General features: G+C 36.9%; 1 protein-coding gene across 3 annotated transcripts in view; it reads left to right on the top strand.

Moving 5' to 3' along the window:
- LOC125163600 (bifunctional heparan sulfate N-deacetylase/N-sulfotransferase 3) overlaps window positions 1-24,412 on the top strand; it is a 192,256-nt gene that overhangs the window by 66,712 nt on the left and 101,132 nt on the right. For all 3 annotated transcript variants that reach the window (XM_047855588.1, XM_047855589.1, XM_047855590.1), the window contains exon 4: window positions 4,418-4,572. In XM_047855588.1, the coding sequence (XP_047711544.1) occupies window positions 4,418-4,572 (155 nt within the window). The remainder of the gene's footprint in view (window positions 1-4,417; window positions 4,573-24,412) is intronic.

The following is a 24,412-nucleotide window of genomic DNA, read 5'->3' as shown; positions in this document are numbered from 1 at the left end:
TAAGTTACAAACAGAGGAAGGCAAACCATAAGAGACTCTTATACAGAGAACAAACTGAGGGTTGATCAGGGTTGGGGGGTGGGGGAGAAGGGAAAATGGATGATGGGCATTGAGGAGGGCACTTGTTGGGATGAGCACTGGGTGTTGTAGGTAAGTGATGGATCACTGGAATCCACCCCTGAAGCCAAAACTACACTGTATGTTAACTAACTTGACAATGAATTATAAAAATAAATAAATAAAATAAATTTCTAAGTTAAAACAAAAAGAATTTATAGGTCAGAGACCAAAATTTGACCATGTTGTGTTGTGAAAGAAAATCACTCTAAAATACTAAGAATAATTAAAAGCTTTCTTTCCCAAAACAGAAATTAAAAAAAAAAAAAAAACCAACACTTCTGGCAACTCAATTTTTTGTCCAATGCTGAATGCTAAAGAATGTCTCTAGGCAGTTGCTCTCCTTCCTTTTTGTTTCTGAAATATTTGTCCTCTTTCCTTACTTGAGCACTTCCCACACCTCACAATAAAAATGTCACAATAAAAATGTAAGAAACTGGCTTCTGTACCAACCTTGTCAGTGACTTGGGACAAATTATTTCACCTTTCCAAATATCAGTTTCCTTATTTGAAGAATAGAGTTAGTAGTAGCCCTTACCTCATAAGGTTGTAGTGAGAATTAAATGAGATGGTGCTTATAAAAAAAACAGTTAACACAATGCTTGACAAAAGGTAGAGTCTCAATCAATGATGATTTTAAATATCATGGCAGGAAAAATTGAAGATAAAATACTGAAAGATAAGTTATTTAAATAGATACAAAATAAATAATGATTTGCACTAACTTTATTAGATTTCAGCATAGTTTTGTAACAATTTAAGAAATGACACTTAAAGTTGGGGAATTTGACTTCTAGTTCTCTCTTTCTCCAGTTCTAACAAAGGTGGGCAAAAGTCAGGAGATAAAAGGGTGGCTAGAGCCCAGGACAGCCCATCACAGCTATGTTTCAACTGCTTTTTATCGTAATGTTTAAAGTAATAAGCAATAGACATTTATTCTCAATATAATTCTGACATAAAATATACCCAAAGTAGGATTAAGTGAAATCAGATAAGAAAGAGTTATAAAGAAAAAGGGAAAGGCATATATTTATGCCTACTATGAATTTATATAAATCTATCAAAAGGCAGACATCATTTGTCTAATACCTGCATGATTCAAATGTATAAATATTTCAATAGCAGATTTCACCATGGTATTCAGGAAAGAACAACAAACGCCTGAGCTATCTTTCCAAAGCTACTTTTCCACTGTCCTGATAAATAAACTTTGTGTAAAGTCCAGGTAGAAAAAGGAGCAAAGGGGAGATGACAAGAAAGGTGCAGGAGAGATAGGAGTTACAGGGGACAGGGAATAGAGATTTAAAGCAGTAGGAGGAGTGACTTTTCATAATCTAGGAAATCTCATCTCCCTCTACCCACATTCACTGTATCCAGAGGAGGTGGAAGCCAGGAACAAACTGATTACTGGGAAACCCCAAGAGACTTATGCCTTTTTTCAGTGTGGGACAGTAAAACTGCAATAAGTAACTGATTGTAATCTTCGCTAATATGGTATCCTGAGGACATACAAAATGCTAAGCAAGAGGAGAGTCTCTTGGATGTAAGTAGAGATGTTTAATTGTGGTGAAACTATATGACATCATCCTCGTGTCCAAAAACAAAAACAAAAACGAAACAAACAAACAAAACATGTATTTAAGCATCACCAGTCACATGTAACAAATGTTTCTTCACCAGGGCCACCATATTTATCACCTAAAGGTAGCAGTACTCAAAACCCTGCAATGATTGGGGTCATCAGAGATTCTAAACCCTGACTCCATATTCCCATTCCTTTGCATTCCTCTCTAGAAGTCTTCCCCGAGCTGTAAAATAATCACTTAGAAACCCGAAGCTGGTGACTCATTAATCAGGCCAGTCAGTTAATTATGATGCCTTGGTCTTGGCATCTGCCACATAACATGCAGGTGACACCTTCCCCCACACTCTAATGCAGTATCATTGTGAAAAAAATAAAACGAAACTCAAGGAGACCTGAAAAAGACACAAGAAGAACAAGAGTAGGAAATTAAAAAAGAAAGGAAAAAGGCATGTTAGATTATCCAATAGGTGCCAGGATTATAGTACCACTTCTTCTCAAAAAGAATAAAATAGGTATTGCGATCCATCTTTTTACCTATATAAATACAGACATTAAGGGGTTATGTGACTTGCCTACAATCACACAATTCAAATGTATTGGAACCTATAAATAAACTAAAGACTTCTCTGACTCTAAAAGCTATCCTTGTTTCACTATATTATGGTAACATGGGTGTGCGATGAAGAGGGAAAAAATTAGGGAACAAAAACATTAAATTTAAAGGTTCCCTTTACATATAAAGAAAAAAAGTTCCTTTATATTAGCAAGTATTTAATCATATGAAAGTGAAACTGAAGTCTGTCCTTGTTGAAGTATTATGTTATTCTATTCATCCTACATTACTAATATTTGTTCTTCCTATATAAATTAGAACAAGGGGCTCCTGGGTGGCTCAGTCAGTCAAGTGTCCAACTTCGGCTCAGGTCATGATCTCGCAGTCCATGAGTTAGAGCCCCTCATCGGACTCTGTGCTGACAGCTCAGAGCCTGGAGCCTGCTTTGGATTCTGTGTCTCCCTCTGTCTCTGCCCCTCCCCCACTCACACCCTGTCTCTCTCTCTCTCTCTCTCTTCCACTTTCTCTCTCTCTCTCTCTCAAAAATAAATTTTAAAAAAATTTTTTAATTAGAATGAGTGTGCAGCCTCATACTACACCTTTATCTTTAGTAAGTCACTTTCTTTGCCCAGTAAATCATAGGACCTGATTCTTTTCCTGCCAATGGACTCTGCCTTCCTTCTCTTGCAAAAATGAATAGAAGAACAGTAGTAACAGGCACCCGGCTTGGTTGGCTGGGTCAGAGCAGCAGTGCACCCTCAATCTTTAGCCTGCAAGGCACCATGGAAACCCATCATATCAGAAAAATGAAATTTTTGAAAATATGAGAGAAGATTTTCTCCACACAGAGAGGACATCATTTGAAGAACCTACTATTCTATATTCTAGGAGTTTATTAGATTCAGTGTTGTGGCTGAAATTTCAGTGTGGTTGCATAACTTTGTGATGCTTAATATCATCTTATGATATGCCGGGAAAGTGGTGAGGCACCTTAAAGTGCTCTCATGTCATGCTTCGATGAAGAAACAAAGAGAGTCCCATCCCCCTCAAGAAAACTGTGGAATTTCCCACACTCAGCTAAACTGCTGGTCAGGGAAAATAGAGGAAATAAAACATGACTAAAAAGGAAGAAATCAGAGGAATAACAACAGGGCTGACTCTCAAGGAAATAGGAGTTTCTTTTTGTTGTTGTTAATGTTTATTTATTTTGAGAGAGAGAGAGCATGTGTGCAAGTGGGGGAGACACAGAGAGAGAAGTAGAGAGAATTCCAAGCAGGCTCCACAGGGTCAGCACAGAGCCTGAGATGCGGGACTGATCTCACGAACCTGTGAGATCCTGACCTGAGCTGAAATCAACAGTCTTATGCTTAACTGACTAAGCCACCCATGTGCCCCAGAAATATGAGTTTCTTGATGGAAAGTCTACTTCCAGGAACTTGAGAAAAAGGTCAAGCATGAGAAACATGAGTCCGCCAAGGACCAGCTTGGCTTGTTTTACTATGACTTCATCACTTCTCAGCCTCTTCCCTTCACTTTCATCCTTTCTCCCTTCTTCCCTTCCGCTTTCTCTCATTTACCCAATAACAATTCCTACATTTCCTTTTTTCCCCCTTGTTTATGCCATATTTTTCATTAAATACTGAGTAGCTTCTTCTCAGAGCTAATGAGGAACCCAAATACATTATAGAATTATTCCTTTGTGACTATGATGTCACAACCTATATCAGAAAGACCTACTGCTAGAGCTCTGCCACTCATTTCTTTACTCGTATTCCCTTAATTCAATTTCCTACTCATCCCTCCATTTCCTCCAAACTACAGGTTAATACAAATACAATAAGAGAGTTCTAATGTCCTTGGGAATGGTTGTGTATTTCCATTTTGCAGTGATTTTATACCTATGTCTTATGTTGAAAAACTTTTAAAAGAGCTTTGTCACAGTCTCTTGTTGTTCCCCAAGTAACAGGTTTTCCTTTGCTACATTTCATGTTCAAGCCTTATATGTATCAAAAAGAGTATAAATGGTGTCTTCTAAGTACATATATGTGTGTATATAATTGGATGGATGGATGGATGGATGGATGGATAAATAGGTAATTTATATAGATAGGCAGACAATCATTGCAACTGGGATTAATTGAATAATCTTTTTTCCTCCAAAGGAACTGAAGAAGAAGATGAAGGGGATGACCATCTTCTGGGGTCTGTGGATGAGTTTTGGTGGTTTCCTCATATGTGGAGCCATATGCAACCCCACCTCTTCCATAATGAGTCATCTTTGGTGGAGCAAATGATTCTCAACAAAAAATTTGCCTTAGTAAGTAACTCTCAATCAAAAAATTTGCCTTAGTAACTCTTTTGAATATTACATTGAGCTAGTATACACTGACATAAGAACAAGTTGGTATTTTAGCCTTTCAGTATGTGACTTTTGAATTTGTGTGGGATGCTCAGTACTATGCCTAATACTTTGAGGGTTCTAATTTAGGAAAAACTTCACAAGACACTCTAAGACTTACCTACTAGACAGTTTAGTCAGAGTTCATAAGACATGGCTCTCTGTCCAGAAGGAGCTTCTTGCTATATCAGGAAGGCAAAATATGCACACAAAACAATTTTCCAACAAAATGAGATATTCCATAACCTACTACTAAACTGTACAGATATAAGAACCCACAGTTCAGAGAAATAAGTGTCATTGGGAGTGGCCAGGAAAATGTACTTGTGGAAACAGGACTCTAGGTACACCTGAAATAAGAATAAAATTTACGTGCCAGGAAGCACTGGAGTGTAATGAGGCTGAGGGAAAAGACCATGTAAGGAGACCATAATGTGGGCACTAGGTAATGAAGACTGAGTCAGAAAGGTAATGGAAATGGGAGGAAAACCATTTAAACACATTGCAAACATATATGTTATAGTGATGGAACATTCACTTGACTGGTACACTGTTTTCTACTGAAGACTTTCTGCTTCCTGACAGGGAAATTTACAGTAGAAGTTCTAATAAGTACAGTGTATGAGAAAATGCGCTGTAAGCAGCAGGGATGGTATATAGTGATTAACAACCCAATATAGCATGTTTGTTTCTGTGAATAATACTAATGGCACACAAACACATGGAGGACTCCAGATAGGCATTTGTCTATTTACCCAGCATTCTCACACCTTGGGCAGGGAGTGCCTTGGGGTAGGAACTATATTCAGTTCATCACGGCATGGCAGCTCCTATATCATGAAGGTACTCAATAAGTATTTGTAGCATAAATGATCAAGGCAACAGAAATTATCATTCAAAAAGGATTTGAAATGTAATATATTTTTATCTATTATAGCATTTTTTATTTCCAAACCATAAAGCTGATAGTACAAAGTTCATAAATTATTTATATTGAGAATAATTCTAAAACCATCATATCATGTTCCTAAGCAAATCCTACTAATTGTAGACTTATCCCAGTGTGTAAAATGAATTAAAATACACAATGTTGGTTAATTTAAATATGATTTTGAAAAACTTAAAATATAATTGCTCCCTTGACAAACAGAAAATGTTTTACCAGAGATTTAAAGTTCTAACCCCATAACTAGAAATGATTGATTTCAAATACAACTGCTCAACTTTGAGGCTTTTCCACATATATGCCTTTCTCATCATTATAGTCCTTAAACAGTATAGTTCCCAACATTATATGTTCTTAAACATTATAGTTCTATTTCTTAACATATTTCACCCTGAAATGACATAAGAGATTGTGGTTGTCAAGGGTTATGTCTCCCTTTGCCGGCCACCTGACCATACAACTGTTAGCTTTTTGGCCACTTAGAATTTCAGAGTACGGACACTCACTTATCATAGAGCGTATTCTATGTAAACTGCTGGAGCCAGGATGTTCAGGTAATTGATCCACATGGTACCTTACTTAAAGGTGCACAATAAAAAGTAAGAATTTATAAAATACATTTTTCTATTCAGGATATAGAAGGCCAAACACTTTATGGATAGCATTAGAAGCCCATACTTGTCTTTGAACTTCAGTGACTGCCCAAAATAGATACGCAGCTGCAAGTGCACGATGGGCATACACTGATATTTTGTCAAGAAAATGAGAACAGTGTCCTCCATATTGATATTGTGAAAATGTTCTGATAGAATTTGCAAACTCTTGTGAGATGAAGAGCCTCCTTTATCCCCCTAGAATATAAACAGAAATAGCGAACAGCATGTAAGAGTGTGTAAACATTGTCACACTTTTTAATGGAGAGCACTAAAAATCCTATCTCGATGCAGCAAACATTAATTCTATCATCTTCAAAAGTCTAAGACTTGCTGATATAAGCAACATTAATCAGCATGAGAGGATGTGAAGAAGAAAATTACTTTTATTCTTTAATCTGTGGAGAAAGAAAGGAAATGGTGAAAGAAGAAATACATAGAGTAAAAGAAAGTATTAGTATAAGATTAAAAAGGAGAAGTAAGCAGGAAGGTTTTTGTTGTTTGTTGTTTTTGGTAGCTTTCAAAAAACTAGTTTATCAAGGCAAATGTGATGAACATGACATTAACTGCTATCTATATTCCTCTGCAGCTACATAGTATCTAAACAATAGTATCCTATTATTACTTGAATGGATGGATCACTGAATGTTATGTTTGTATTAAAACAAGTGTAAATACTTGAAAGTACATATAATGAGAACAGACATGCACAGGGATTATATACATTTTTTTTAGAATTCTCAACTAAAAAGCATCATGAGTTGAATAATTCAGAACTGAAATTTGGTCATTCTTACCCTCCTCACTCAAGTGCCAAGCAAAGGACATTTTCTTCAAAATTTCTTTCCTAATTACAGGTTGACAACCCAAATTACGATCCTCAAAGCAGCAGAGAACAGTCATGAAGGATCTTCAGAAATAAAGCCAAATATGTTCTTTAATATTTAATCAATTATAGGACCCATGGATTTTTTTGGGGGGGGGGAGTCAGCAAAGGACAGATAAGAAAAAAGACAAATCCAGGAACAGTCCCGCCCAGGCATAATCCCAAGAAAGAGAATATATATATGTAAAGCAATTGAGAACAGTGATTGGCACCTCACAAACAGTGATGGCAGCTGTTGTTTTGATTATCATTCTATTCACTATCAGAAAACTGCCATCTTCAATTTTTGCCTAGGCTCCTGGGAGGCATTTAGAGTGACAGGTGAGAGGAACCAAAATCCTCAAGTTTAAAAGCTTATTCTGAATTGCTATGACATTTGGCTAATGTGAATTCTACACATTTTCTAAACATGTGTTAACTCTTGTACTTCCCATCAAGGCATTAGGGGCTTTGCTGCTAAATTTAAAGAGGTAATGAGAAAAGGGTTTTCGTTTTTTATACATTCCATATTATTTCCTTTAATTCTTATAGCAATCCTGAATTGTAATTATATTCATTCTCACTTTATAGAAAAGGAAACTGAAAATCAGAGAAATACAGTGATTCACTCAGGATTATAAAGCTTCGTGGGGGTAGAATTAAGACAAGAAATCCAGGTCTTCTAAAATGGCATATAATTGTAACCGCCCAGGCTTTCTCACTAGCCTCTCAACCCAGTTCGAAGGAGTAAATCTAGATTTCCCTTCTGTCTGGTAATCCAAAAGAATATTTGATAATTCTGATAACATAAAGGAAATTGAAAACTAGAGGTGGAACTCATAGGGCAACTTTTTCCTGAGGTTCCCAGAGGTCCCCTAAACTAAGATAGGCAGAATTTCTAAAATGCTGGGAAAGGAGACAACTAAATCTGAGGACCTTTCCACGTGAATGAGTTTCTTTTGTCATCTATAGATAGAAAGACTGCTTTAATTCAATGGAAATCATTCTAGAGGAAGTTTTGCCTCAACTACCAACTCACTAGATGAAACAAGGAAAAGCTTAACCTGTGCTAACAGTGCATTTCTAAACTGGGTAGCATCCTGCTTTTCTCCACCAGCTTAGAGGCTCTGAATTTAAAAATGAGCATTTGTGTTTCTCCCAGTGAAGGAACTGAAAGAACATACAGAGAAGCAATGTACTGGCCTGGGAGCAAGTGGGTATTCAGACAAGACTGGAGCTCATGGATAAAATTCAATATTCAAATGAACGATGGAGTTAGAAAACATTTAAAGTATGTTTCCAACTAAGAGAATCTGAGACTATGATGTAAAGCCCTTTTGTCTGAGTGTTCTCTATCACCATCTATAACCAAATACCTGTTATTTTCATTGGGTTTTAGCAAATACATCTGATCTATTATCCTTTTGCACAATTGGACACTTCTGTCTCACAAGGGAATTTGATGTCCATTTTAATTTAGCTTTGAAAGCTCTAATAGCTTATTATGGAAGGTCAAGTAAATCCTTTAGGCAAACTTGCATTTGATGATTACAGCCACCAGGAAATACAGCTTTAGAGGCTGATTAGAAAATATTTTTAGTTTTCAAATATTGGCTGCTTCAGGTATTAAAATGAAATGTAAACAAGGGTGTTTTCTTTTTTGCATGATACCCATATCTGAAGCAAGGATTAATTATAACATTTGTTAATGACCTACAACACAGTTTGAAATATCTATTGTACAGAAGTGCCTGGGTGGCTTAGTTGGTTAAGTGTCTGACTTCGAATCAGGTCAAGATCTAACCTTTCAAGAGTTCAGGCCCCATGTCAGGCTCAGATCCTCTGTCCTCCTCTCTCTCTCTGCCCCTCTCCTGCCTGTGCTCTCTCTTTCTCTCAAAATAAGTAAAATAAACAGTTTTTTTTAATCTGCTATAAAGTATCTATTGTACAGCTTTTAAAATTGGACAAAATTCCATTTAATAAGTAAAATAACATTGCATTTAAGCCTCAAAACAATCATCAATATGTATATACTTTCAATTAAAGAATTAGAGCTAACATTTTTGATAAATTATGGTGGCTTAATTTTTAATGAAAAAATAATTAGTGGAAATTTTCATCAAAGAACTCATTGCCAGTATCAGATGACACTTAACACTGTAATAGACAATTGTTATTAAAATTAGTAGTAGTAGAACAATGTTTCTAATCCTGAAAACATAAAATCTTGCCAAGTATTGTACTTTTTGACTGCATTATCATTACTCTTCAAATAGTGTCCTTTGCCTTTGCCCCCTTCTTTTCCAAGTTCAGCAGAACTGCTAATTCACATTAGCTGAAATGTCTATTGTCACAACTTTTTAGATTAGTGAGCACATTAACTTTTGTAATATGGAAATAAAGATTATAGTATCAAAATGTAATTTAAAATATATTTAAAGACTTGCTGGCTTAAGGAATATATGATAATCTTTTAATTAGTTTGCTTGCCAGCTAGAGAATGAATGAATTCTATCATTTTTACTTCAATGAAGCACTTCGTAAAAAGACACATTCGATTTTTACTTTATTGATATTGAAAACAAAGCACAGTTCTTGTGGTCCTAATAGAAATAGAGTTCAAATCAGGATGTGAAAGTCCACTTGGAGCTGGTAACCACTTCTTCAGTTACCCAAGTAGCACAGTTTTAAAAAGACACTAGCCATTATTCAGAGCATGATGACCAATATGGTGAAGTCTATAATTTACTTCATAAAAAATAATGGCTGAAGGAACTTGGTAAGGCCAAGAGATGGAAGAGGAGACCAAAGGATGTATTATCAGGACAAATATTCAACTTAAAAGTTCGAGGATGGCCATCTCAGTGATTCCAATATCGAAATGTGTCAGTGCTAACACCCTTACCCCCACTACCACCTCACATCCTCCCCCAGGATGTCCCAAATCTCCCAACTGCTCAACAGCTAAAGGGGCCTGGCTCAGAGTCTCCAGCATCTATCTCCAGCTCGACTGCTGACAACAGTTTTCTGAATGATTAGTGGTATAGCATGCCGGCTGGTAAATATTTTGAATATTACTCCTGAGTATAATCAATCAATTATATGATTTAGAAGGAACTTAAATAAGTACATTCAGAAAGTAAGCCATAGGAGAGGGAATACAATCCTATATATTCAGGTAGCGTTTTTCTTCTAATCTAGGTTCTTTACCTAGAATGGTGATTGACACCTCATAGGTGCTCAATGTTTGGTAGATGAAAACATAATAAATAAATATTTCTTCCAGATCTTAAGATTTTATCATTACTGTTTAAAAATGTAGGTTTTATTGTTATTTGGGTATGGTGAGCTCATCAGATCAGGAGACGACCGCAATTGAAAAGCTGGTTTGTTACTCAAAGTTTCCAAAGAGGAGAGAGCACACCACACCATCCAGGCCCCATGGTGTAGCACTAGAGTCAGGAGAGAGAGTACGGGGAATACTGTAGTTCCTACAGGAAAGGCCAGACAAGGCATGGTAAACAGGTTTCTAATGGTGTTATACCTGATCCTGAGATGATTAGGGAAGGGAGATAGCTCCTCAGCTTAAGAAGGAAGTGATTGTGGGGCGCCTGGGTGGCTCAGTTGGTTAAGCATCTGACTTCAGCTCAGGTCAAAATCTCACGGTTCATTAGCTAGAGCCCCGTATTAGGTGAGTTAGAGCCCTGCTTTGGGTGAGCCCCTCTTCTCTCTCTCTCTCTCTCTCTCTCTCTCTCTCTCTCTGCCCCTCCTGGGATTCTCTCTCTCTTTCTTCCTCTCTCTGCCCCTCGCTCACTTGCACCCTTTCCTCTCAAAGAAAACAAAAAAACAAAACAAAAGCCAAAAAAATGGAAGTGGTTGAGAGTAGGGACCCTGAACAGGTTGGTTTACATTTGAAGAGCATGCTCTTGGATAGGTGTTTAACTGTCTCTAGGAACTGGATAGCCCTGGGAGAGGCAGTCTTTCCCGGGTCAGCAAGGTCTCAGATGTCAGAGCATCAGAAATACAGAAAATAAAAAGGCATGATTAATACAGTTACATATACCTCTAAGTTATGTATCTTGAAGCATTCCATAGGTTTTCAAATCCCCTCATCATTCCAGTTGCCATAATTGTACATCTAACTTGCCATTCTCCTTCCATATATATGTTGCCCCGTGTGACCATTATCAGAACAGAAAACAGGACAATATTTTTCCTTTATGTATTTTACTTCTATTTATGTAGCCAAGAGCACATTTTTTTTAAACCATCATATCCCACCTGTGTCTGCCAGACCTTCTTCCCATGAGCTATTTATTAAGCCTTCAGGTATTTGTTTTTGTCCAATAGCTTTTGTAAACTGAATGCTAGCTTTGCGATTAAAACTCCCCCTTTAACATTTCATATTTGTCATGTGTTCAGTGTTTCAGTATATCACCATACTTGTAAAGATTGATTCTGTTATTTAACATGCATTACTTCTGTCCTAGTTTTGTGTCATCCATATATTTTACAAGTATACTTTATCAGTATGACTTTTGCATCTTCATCAAGTTGTTGATCAAGTTGAACAGGCTCAGAAGAGCACGTCTTAAAGGAATTAAAAGTCTACAAGTTTTATTATTTCTAATTCCCTTAAGACATGCTCTTCTGAGCCTGGAAAATATTGAAGTACTTTAGTTCATTATAGTTAACAATTTAGTTCCTCGCGTCTTTTATTCTAATTTTATGTTTATACCATCATACGTATTTTGAAGAGCGGTTCTCTTTGATAGGGAAAGTAGAATCAGAAGAGATATTGGGCATTTCTGCTTTTCTTCCCCAATCATCAAAATTTTTCAGCCTCCTCCTTTCCAACTGTGAACATGGAATTAAATTCTTTGTGTATCTTTTGCTGATTAGAGTTGTTTTTAATTAGCAATTTATGGAAAATAAACTTATTTTGAACTTTAGCCTCTTTCATTTTTTTTTACCATTTTTATTTATTTTGTTTTGTTAGTTGTTTTTGTCTTTGGTTATTTGCACTTGCTTTCATCTCATGTACCTGTTTTAAGCCTTGGTGAATGTGAGGGCCCTATAAGTAGTTTCTTTAAATAATAGCTAGTATTACTGACCCTTCATTATGTGTCTAGAACTCTTAATTAATAATCTTATTTTTTCTTGTATTAAACATATTTAATTCCTGTCTCAACCCTTCTGACCTCATCTCTATTTTATAGAACACAAAAAGATGATATTTGAAGGGGTTTATTGAGTAATTACTCCCATCCACAAAGCAAAGCCACAGTTCTGGCACTCGAATTCAGAGATTTCTGACTCTTAATCACGATGGTAAATAGATGTTTTCTTCCTTGTTTTGAATAATTATAATTCTCTAGGACGCATTACATTTTTTGAATCCCCGATCCTTCTTCAGCTATACTCCTTTAATGTATTCCTAGTGTATATTCCTTTAGTGTATCGTTTCACCTTTTTCTATCAGAATGTTTTAAAATCTGCTATCCTAAACTGAAATTTCACATCTAATTATTTTCAGAATTACATATTTTAAGCATTTTGAACTCCAAGATGACATTGTCATCTCCTTCCCAGAGTTCAGTCACTTCCACATAGACTGTAGAATCTGAGAATATTAGGGGTGCCTGGGTGGCTCAGTCAGTTGAGCGTCCGACTCTTCATTTCGGCTTAGGTCGTGATCCCAGGGTCATGGGATCAAGCCCTGCATCAGGTTCTGCGCTGAGCATAGACCCTGATTAATATTCTCTCTCTCTCCTCCTCTGCCCCTCTCCCCAGCTTGTTCTCTCTCTCTCTCTCTCTCTCTCAAACAAACAAAAATCAGAGTATATTAGAGTGGGAATGTTGAGGATGGAGAGAAGCAGAAAGACTGGAGGTAAGTAGACAAATTGGATTACTGTGGAAATAATTAAAGAAGAGGACATAAAGAACAGCTTTAAAACTAACAGCAGAAGTGAAATTATAAAGGAGAGAAATGTATAAACTATTTCTGAAATAGAATCAATAGGTCTTCTTATTGGATGGATGATGAGGAAGCCAGAAGAGATAACAAGTCAAAAATAACATCAAGGTTTGAGCCTCCCAATTTTCTATCTGTGTATACTTATTTAAAGTATGTAGGTATGAACTGCTGCTTTTCCTTAGAAGCTCTGTATACCCCCTCCTACCCATTCTACAGATGCACACCTTTTTTTTTCTTATTTAGATACATCATTACACTTTTGAAAGTGGTTTTGATTACATCAGGAACTTAGAATCCTTTTCGTTGTAAATTCCTTTCCAGATTAATTTTTTCCATTCTATAGGAAGATTTCATGCTCCCTGAGAAGCTGGAGAGTATAGAAAACTATTCTTCAATTCCTTTCCTTTATTTCTCTAGAGACAAAAAAAATTCTACACTGCATCTCCAGCACATGTACGGCAATTTAAACTGGTTTTGTAAAAAGAAAGATAAATTTAGTACATGTCCTACATGAAAATAGTCCCGCACTGCCCAAATTTATTTGGGCACAAAATGAACTAAAAGCCTTTATGAAATCTCCAAGAAACTCTTTGTGGTGAGCTGGAGTCAGATGCAGGGATGGAGCTGGGGAAAGGTTTATTTCCAGATCCATGCATGCTGCTACTAAATTTTGACTGCTCCTTCCTTTTTGAGTGCCTTGCATTTAGTTAAAATGGAAGAAGCATTTGTTTTCTGAGAGGTTATCATAAACATGGCAGAGATGGAAGTGATGGCAAAAGAAGACATGACAGTAAGGTCCACACACATGCTAACCCTTCATCCGCTTTGGCCTTTTCACATCTCCCCCTCCATGTCCACAATCATTCAGCTATTTCCATGAGTTCTTTCTTTGCACCATATCCTGCTCCATTTCAGTGCTTTCGACCCCCACTCCACTTCCACATCTTTCACCCTACACCTAGATCCGTGCAGCAGCATCCAAACTCACCTCCTTAATGCCCCGTTCTGTTCAATTCATGCTCAAATCAGGGAACGCTGTGAAACTTGAAATTCTATTATGCTATTTCCCTACATGAAACAGAACTTTGCATTTCAATTAGAAAGCTTCTGGACTCTCTAGACAAAATGCAGGAAGAGAAATTTGAGTTCCATGTATTTACCAGACATTATGCTTAGTGCTTTTCACATGTCCTCAGTTAATATCCTCACAACCACTTGTGAGGCTGATCATCCCCATATTGAAAATGAAGAAAGTGAGGCTCAGAGTGCTTATATAATTTTCCTTAAATCATATAGCCAGTGAAAGCTGAGAAGGGGTTTGACCCCAGGTCTTCCAAGCTCCAAAGCCCATGTAACCAGCATGGTTGGTATAACTGAAAATTGCCATGTAGTTGATACTGTTATTGACTGCTGTTACCAAAACATTACAATCAGAATGTTATTACTTTCCTAAAGAGCTATTTTAAACAAATTCAGAATGTTAAAATCTGATTTTTTACAATGTTTTTCATTTAAATAGATGTTTATATAATTTATGTAATTTCTTGTGTTTGGGCAACCAGCACCACGAGTGTGAACTGTCCTGGTGGCTATTATAAATATCAGAGGGTATGCAGTAGTTATAACAAAGAGCAGTATCAACTTTTTTATTCTTTCTGGAATAATAAACTTCAATTAAAACTGGTACTAGGCATAATTAAAGATTCCTACTCTAATCAACCCTGTGTATGTTCAGAAAGATTAAATGTGTTTGCAAGTACCTTGGGAATTTGAGCCTGTCCCTGAATTGTTTATAGCTTTATTACCTCTCAAGGACCCAAAGGTCCACATAAAACTCATCACTTCAAACTCTGAGAAAGCTGGATTAAACTAAACCCTCTGATTCCTCTATTGTGTCTGTAGATCATTTTATTTTTGTTTATTTTGCTACAGCATTAAAAAAATCTTCATAAATTCATTTTTTTATATTTCTACAAACCCCTCCATGTGTTTACTTGAAGAAATTGCAGCAGTTCAAAAAACTCCGCCTGGCCTGTGTAAGGTACTAGTGTTTACATCATTCCTTTGAGTATTCTCACAAAAGTACACCCCTTAGTGGCATGTTGACTTATGAAACACTCAACAGTGATATGACGACACTTCACAAATTCTGAAGGGAACTAAAAGAGAGGAAAGCAGCATGCTCTGTTAAATAGAAACTTACCTGAAATAGATTACACCATTATTAGGGAAGACTAGAAAAAAATCTGTCCCCCCAAATCATTCCTTCTTAGAGGCTACCAGTGAAAATGAAGTTTAAATTTCAGTATTGGTGCTGAATTATTACCTTAAGTTTTGTCACTGGAATTTCTTAATGCATTTGGCATACTAAATTTCATTTCAGTTTTTCAACTAAGTTGTTAACTTGGAGTAATGCCTGAAGGGGAGTATGTGATGTCAAGGATGGTTTTTGCTCATATTGTTATTATAACCTTATCAAATTTATGGTTTGCCAAGAGTATTTTTACCTCCCATTTTATCCATAATATCAATTACTTTTCCAGAAAAAAAATATATACTTTTTTGTAAAACATTTTTTTACATAAGACTGATAGTGATAGTGTATCTTCTTTAGGAATGTCTCCTCTTAAATAAGAATTCTGAAGAGGTTTTTTAAAGAGAAGTGATGTGGAAGGATTCTTAGTTTACCTCTCTTTCCTTATCTTTTTGTTGCTTAAAACAGAAAGAGAATATGTGGCTCGGTCAGTTGAGCATCTCACTCTTGATTTTGGCTCAGGTCATACATCAGACTCTGCTGAGTGTGAAACCTGCTTAAGATTCTGTCTCTCTCCCTCTGCTCCTCCCCCTGCCTCTCACTCTCTCTCTCTCCCTCTCTCCATCCCAAGGAAAAAAAAAAGAGAATATTAACAAAATCAAAGGAAATTAAACAGTAAGTGACCAATAATATTGTTTATGTTATATCTGTCATTGTATACAACTCTTTGTAATTAATTTTATTACCCCTACTCAGCAAGCAAGGGAAGTGAGGCTTGGTGAGACCTGCCCAAGTTCCTAAAACTAATGAAGGGCAGCACTAAAGTTGAGCCAAGGACTTCTATATCTGTACTTCCTCCAGGATACCATACTCTCCCTATCCCTGAGATTGTCTGGTAGACATCAACCATTTCATTGTCATGGATTTCAGTATCTTTAAATATGAGAAGACTAAGATTATTTTTCCACGATGTAGTTGATGAAACACTATATATTCCTTTCCAGAGCTGAGTAACTTCACAATAATAAGGTCATACTTCCAATTTATTGAGTTACTATAATGTCACTCCATTTCACAAGGTTTCATTATTAACACCTTTAACACTTTAATCCAAAGACTTGTGTTTCTGTAGGCATGCTTCTTTCAGATCCAAACTATGAGACAAAGAATATCACCTTCCTGGGGTTTCTGGACCCAGGGAAGCTCATGTAGGCTTTGGTGTCCAGAGTTTTTATTGGGGTTTCATTTCATAGGCATGATTGTTTAAATCAGTGGCCATGTGATTGAACTCAATCTTCAGTTCTTCTCCCCTATCTGGAGGTCAGGCCAATATTACCCGGATCAAAGCCCCTCCCCTCTAATTACACGGGTAGCCTTTCTGGTGTGGCCAAACTCCATTCTGAATCATCTTGTCAGCCTAAGCTCAGATAGGGTCTCAGGGGCCCACCATCAATAACAAAGACATTCCTATCACTCAGGAAAATTTTAAGGATTTCAGGCTTATCTCCCAGGAACCAGGGATGATGAAGACCAGCCAAATTCTTTATTATACAACAGCTGACAACAGAGGATAAATTTAAACTCTTAAACCAAATGTATTAAAAACAACATGATGACCACAGCAGAGTTTTCACATACCAACCAGCAAGCAGAAATTTATATGATGAATTTAATATTACCACGTAAAAAAAACCTAGAAATAAATTTATTGGCCAAATCTATAAAAATTAACCAAATTTATGTAAATATGCCAATCACTTTTTAGGAGGTTATTCCTTAAATTTATAGGTGTAAAATTACACATGTTAGTTTAAGATTAGATCATGGATTAAAAACAGTACATTTATATTTAGCATCTGAATATAAGATCACTTCTAAAATCAAATAGATTATGTCAAAGAAACAGAATTTTAAATCTGAGCTTTAGTGACTACTTGCACAATTGAAAAAAATTAAAATATCAGATTCCTATACTAAGGTAATTATTTCTTTCAGAATCTTTTATTTCAAACCATACCAGAGATACTATCATTTATCACAGGAACATATTTTAATATTGACAATGTTATCATTCAATTTCAAACTTTAATTCCCTAACCTAAAGATAAATCCTGACTTGCTTGGTTTCCTTCTAGGTGAAGAAGGAATTCACTTCTTTGAAATGGTAATTTCCATCAATTGTAACTGCTACAGAACTCCTCCTTCTCCAGATGGGAGAGAGGCCCCCTGGGCTCCCATAAGCTAAACTTTGTGTGTGGCCTGTTAGTTTCACTTTAGGAAAACAAATTGTCTTTAGAACCTTTAAAATGCTCCTTAATTCAAGGGAATCATTTTCTTCATATATATATATTTTTTTCTTCATAGATTTAAGATATATATATATATATATATATACACACATATATATGTGTATATACATGTATATATATATTTATACGTATATAGGGATATATACGCATATATACATATATGTATGTGTGTATATATATATACATATATACATACATATACATATATACATACATATATATACACACACATACACTATATGTATATATATGGAGTGTATATATACATATATATACACACCCATACACTATATATATATATATATATACACATATATATATATATAGTGTATGGGTGTGTATATATATGTATATATATAGTGTATATGTGTGTATATATATGTATATATATAGTGTATGTATATATATATATATATATGGAGTGTATATATATATATATATAGTGTATGTGTGTGTATATATATGTATATATATAGTGTATGTGTGTGTATATATATATATATATATATATATATAGTGTGTGTGTGTGTACACATACACGTGTGCATGCACTCATATGTCTTTTATGTTAAAAGGTTCTAATTTCATTTTCCAAACATGCTCCTATCACATGGAAAAATATATTCTTTTCTATGTGAAAAGCAATAGCTTTTAAAGAAGGCACTTTAAAAATCAAGGCAAAACAATATTTTTCCTAGAAACAACTGCAAAATATACTACCAAATGTAAACATATAGAAACTGTATCATAAATCCTTGTAAATTGTAAACGTAAATTCTCAGTACTATGAGATAGTTAACCAAAGAATGAACTTCTATGTAACTGAGGAAATGGGACATGCTAACCAAAATGAACTGTAGAAAAGCACTTAGAAGTTTTTCCAAATTATGTTGTAATGAACTTTTAGATTTTTTCTACTATAGAATACAGAATGTCTGTTTGGTTGCCTATCATTGTGGGTTTTCTAATTACATTAGTTTTCAAACTTGCTAATCTGAGACATGTGGAAACAGGCAACAAGTCTAGTCCTAAATGGAAATTTAAAAGGTTCTAGATTGAAAGGGAAAAATATTAAAAGTAAGTAAAGTACCATTCCATTATGCTATGTGAAATAAGTCAGACTGAGAAAAACAAATACCATATAAGTAAAATCTTAAAAAAAAAAAAAAAAGAACAAACAAAAAACCAAATCAGAACTATAAATACAGAGAACAAACTAATGGTTGCCAGAAAGGAGGGAGGTAGGGGGTTGGGCAAAATGGGTGAAGGGGAGAAGGAGATACAGGCCTCTAATTATGGAATGAGTAAGTCTCGGGCATAAAAGGTACAGCATAAGGAATACAGTCAATGATACTGTAATAGTGATATAATGGGACAGATGGTGGCTGTTCTTGTGGTGAACACAGCATAATGTATAAACTTGTCAGATCAGTAAGTTGAACACCTGAAACTAATGTAACATTGTGTGTCAGCCATACTCAAATTTGTAAAAGGTAAAGTACCATTCCTGTACTAACAAGAATTTAAGTAAACATTATCAAAGATTATAATAAACAATGATTCTTCAGTAGTGAAGTTAATTGAGCAGCTCAAATATCTGAATACCAAATTTTTTTCTCTTCTTTTAGTTTTTTGGGGAATTTTTCTAAGGAACATAGGATCATTCTTGCTTGACAAAATTGTATTATCTTCACATTGTCTATTTGGAAGTATTTAAATGTATAATTTATGAAAATCTTAAAATTTTTATTCTATACAGTATAATTTAAATATATAAGTTCATAATAACAAATAAATGTGTCTATTTTGCACTTGAATAAAAATTTTTAGCTACAGTCTCAAAAAATGTTTTCATGTATTACTCATGTAAGTGTTAAATTTCCCTGTGAGGTACCATATGTCCATTCTGCAGGCAAGCTGAGAGTTTAACTGAGATCATTGAGAAAATGAAAGTTAAAATGAAGGGAGGTGGTCAGAATCAGTTCACAAACTTGCTCAGTAATATTTATTGAGTGCTTGCTATTGGCAAGATACTGGCCATGTAGCAGTAGACAAAACAGAACCCAGAACTTATGGAGCTTATTGTTTTGTGAAGAAGAGAGACATTAAGAAATAATTATACAGAACAATATTCACTTGCAAACTGTCCAGTGTACTATGAAAAAGAAACGAAGGCTACAAAGAGAAGTCTTAATGCACACTTAATTTAGATAAGGACTTGTCAGTGAAGGCTTCTTTACAGATATGACAGGATGAATCACCAAAAAGAGGTGGCACATTTATCCCAGTGAAGAGTTGGAGTAGGGACATTCCAGGCTAAGAAAACCATATATAGGAGGATGCTAAGGTAGGAAAATGCTTCACGGATTTCATGAAAAGATTAATGTGATGGAAATACAGTGAAGGGAGGAGGGTGGTGCAAAATGAGACTAAGGAGAGAAGTGTCATATCGTGCAAGGCTTGAAACTATCCTAAGAGGAAGGGCAAGATGGCGGCTTAGGAGGACGCTGGGCTCACCGCACGTCCTGCTGATCACTTGGATTCCATCTACACCTGCCTAAATAACCCAGAAAACAACAGAGGATTAGCAGAACGGAGTCGCCGGAGCCAAACGCAGACGAGAGGCCTGCGGAAGAGGGTAGGAAGGGCGGCGAGGCGGTGCGCGCTCCAAGGACTGGCGGGAGGGAGCCGGGGCGGAGGGGCGGCTCGCCGGCCAAGCAGAGCCCCCGAGTCTGGCTGGCAAAAGCGGAGGGGCCTGACGGACTGTGTTCCCACAACAAGCGCGACTTAGCGTCTGGGAGGTCATAAGTTAACAGCTCTGCTCAGAAAGCGGGAAGGCTGGAGGACAAAGGGAGGGAGAGCTGCTGAGCCCCCTGACAACAGAGCTCAGTTTGGTGGGGAACAAAGGCGCTCGCCAGCGCCATCTCCCCCGCCCATCCCACAGCCAAAATCCCAAAGAGAACCAGTTCCTTCCAGGGAACTTGCTCGCTCCGCGCAAACACCCAACTCTGCGCTTCTGCGGAGCCAAACCGCCAAACCTCCGGCAGCGGATCTGACTCCCTCCCGCTGCCACAGGGCCCCTCCTGAAGTGGATCACCTAAGGAGAAGCGATCTAAGCCTGCCCCTCCTGCCCCCGTGCACCTTGCCTACCCACCCCAGCTAATACGCCAGATCCCCAGCATCACAAGCCTGGCAGGGTGCAAGTAGCCCAGACGAGCCACACCACCCCACAGTGAATCCCGCCCCTAGGAGAGGGGAAGAGAAGGCACACACCAGTCTGACTGTGGCCCCAGCGGTGGGCTGGGGGCAGACATCAGGTCTGACTGCGGCCCCGCCCACCAACTCCAGTTATACACCACAGCACAGGGGAAGTGCCCTGCAGGTCCTCACCACGCCAGGGACTATCCAAAATGACCAAGCGGAAGAATTCCCCTCAGAAGAATCTCCAGGAAATAACAACAGCTAATGAGCTGATCAAAAAGGACTTAAATAACATAACAGAAAGTGAATTTAGAATAATTGTCATAAAATTAATCGCTGGGCTTGAAAACAGTATACAGGACAGCAGAGAATCTCTTGCCACAGAGATCAAGGGACTAAGGAACAGTCACGAGGAGCTGAAAAACGCTTTAAACGAAATGCATAACAAAATGGAAACCACCACAGCTCGGCTTGAAGAGGCAGAGGAGAGAATAGGTGAACTAGAAGATAAAGTTATGGAAAAAGAGGAAACTGAGAAAAAGAGAGATAAAAAAATCCAGGAGTATGAGGGGAAAATTAGAGAACTAAGTGATGCACTAAAGAGAAATAATATACGCATAATTGGTATCCCAGAGGAGGAAGAGAGAGGGAAAGGTGCTGAAGGGGTACTTGAAGAAATCATAGCTGAGAACTTCCCTGAACTGGGGAAGGAAAAAGGCATTGAAATCCAAGAGGCACAGAGAACTCCCTTCAGACGTAACTTGAATCGATCTTCTGCACGACATATCATAGTGAAACTGGCAAAATACAAGGATAAAGAGAAAATTCTGAAAGCAGCAAGGGGTAAACGTGCCCTCACATATAAAGGGAGACCTATAAGACTCGTGACTGATCTCTCTTTTGAAACTTGGCAGGCCAGAAAGAATTGGCACGAGATTTTCAGGGTGCTAGACAGAAAAAATATGCAGCCAAGAATCCTTTATCCAGCAAGTCTGTCATTTAGAATAGAAGGAGAGATAAAGGTCTTCCCGAAAAAACAAAAACTGAAGGAATTTGTCACCACTAAACCAGCCCTACAAGAGATCCTAAGGGGGACCCTGTGAGACAAAGTCCCAGAGACATCACTACAAGCATAAAACATACAGACATCACAATGACTCTAAACCCGTATCTTTCTATAATAACACTGAATGTAAATGGATTAAATGCGCCAACCAAAAGACATAGGGTATCAGAATGGATAAAAAAACAAGACCCATCTATTTGCTGTCTACAAGAGACTCATTTTAGACCTGAGGACACCTTTAGATTGAGAGTGAGGGGATGGAGAACTATTTATCATGCGACTGGAAGCCAAAAAAAAGCTGGAGTAGCCATACTTATATCAGACAAACTAGACTTTAAATTAAAGGCTGTAACAAGAGATGAAGAAGGACATTATATAATAGTTACAGGGTCTATCCATCAGGAAGAGGTAACAATTATAAATGTCTATGCGCCAAACACCGGAGCCCCCAAATATATAAAACAATTACTCATAAACATAAGCAACCTTATTGATAAGAATGTGGTAATTGCAGGGGACTTTAACACCCCACTTACAGAAATGGATAGATCATCTAGACACACGGTCAATAAAGAAACAAGGGCCCTGAATGACACATTGGATCAGATGGACTTGACAGATATATTTAGAACTCTGCATCCCAAAGCAACAGAATATACTTTCTTCTCGAGTGCACATGGAACATTCTCCAAGATAGATCATATACTGGGTCACAAAACAGCCCTTCATAAGTTTACAAGAATTGAAATTATACCATGCTTACTTTCAGACCACAATGCTATGAAGCTTGAAACCAACCACAGAAAAAAGTCTGGAAAACCTCCAAAAGCATGGAGGTTAAAGAACACCCTACTAACGAATGAGTGGGTCAACCAGGCAATTAGAGAAGAAATTAAAAAATATATGGAAACAAACGAAAACGAAAATACAACAATCCAAACGCTTTGGGACGCAGCAAAGGCAGTCCTGAGAGGAAAATACATTGCCATCCAGTCCTATCTCAAGAAACAAGAAAAATCCCAAATACAAACTCTAACAGCACACCTAAAGGAACTAGAAGCAGAACAGCAAAGGCAGCCTAAACCTAGCAGAAGAAGAGAAATAATAAAGATCAGAGCAGAAATAAACAATATAGAATCTAAAAAAACTGTAGAGCAGATCAACGAAACCAAGAGTTGGTTTTTTGAAAAAATAAACAAAATTGACAAACCTCTAGCCAGGCTTCTCAAAAAGAAAAGGGAGATGACCCAAATAGATAAAATCATGAATGAAAATGGAATTATTACAACCAATCCCTCAGAGATACAAACAATTATCAGGGAATACTATGAAAACTTATATGCCAACAAATTGGACAACCTGGAAGAAATGGACAAATTCCTGAACACCCACACGCTTCCAAAACTCAATCAGGAGGAAATAGAAAGCTTGAACAGACCCATAACCAGCGAAGAAATTGAATCGGTTATCAAAAATCTCCCAACAAATAAGAGTCCAGGACCAGATGGCTTCCCAGGGGAGTTCTACCAGACGTTTAAAGCAGAGATAATACCTATCCTTCTCAAGCTATTCCAAGAAATAGAAAGGGAAGGAAAACTTCCAGACTCATTCTATGAAGCCAGTATTACTTTGATTCCTAAACCAGACAGAGACCCAGTAAAAAAAGAGAACTACAGGCCAATATCCCTGATGAATATGGATGCAAAAATTCTCAATAAGATACTAGCAAATCGAATTCAACGGCATATAAAAAGAATTATTCACCATGATCAAGTGGGATTCATTCCTGGGATGCAGGGCTGGTTCAACATTCGCAAATCAATCAACGTGATACATCACATTAACAAAAAAAAAGAGAAGAACCATATGATCCTGTCAATCGATGCAGAAAAGGCCTTTGACAAAATCCAGCACCCTTTCTTAATAAAAACCCTTGAGAAAGTCGGGATAGAAGGAACATACTTAAAGATCATAAAAGCCATCTATGAAAAGCCCACAGCTAACATCATCCTCAACGGGGAAAAATTGAGAGCTTTTTCCCTGAGATCAGGAACACGACAAGGATGCCCACTCTCACCGCTGCTGTTTAACATAGTGCTGGAAGTTCTAGCATCAGCAATCAGACAACAAAAGGAAATCAAAGGCATCAAAATTGGCAAAGATGAAGTCAAGCTTTCGCTTTTTGCAGATGACATGATATTATACATGGAAAATCCGATAGACTCCACCAAAAGTCTGCTAGAACTGATACAGGAATTCAGCAAAGTTGCAGGATACAAAATCAATGTACAGAAATCAATTGCATTCTTATACACTAACAATGAAGCAACAGAAAGACAAATAAAGAAACTGATCCCATTCACAATTGCACCAAGAAGCATAAAATACCTAGGAATAAATCTAACCAAAGATGTAAAGGATCTGTATGCTGAAAATTATAGAAAGCTTATGAAGGAAATTGAAGAAGATTTAAAGAAATGGAAAGACA

This window comes from Prionailurus viverrinus, chromosome B1, assembly GCF_022837055.1.
Source record: "Prionailurus viverrinus isolate Anna chromosome B1, UM_Priviv_1.0, whole genome shotgun sequence".
Classification (NCBI taxonomy): Eukaryota; Metazoa; Chordata; class Mammalia; order Carnivora; family Felidae; genus Prionailurus; species Prionailurus viverrinus.
Note: the sequence above shows the minus strand (reverse complement) of the source record. Positions and strands in the feature narration are given on the sequence as shown.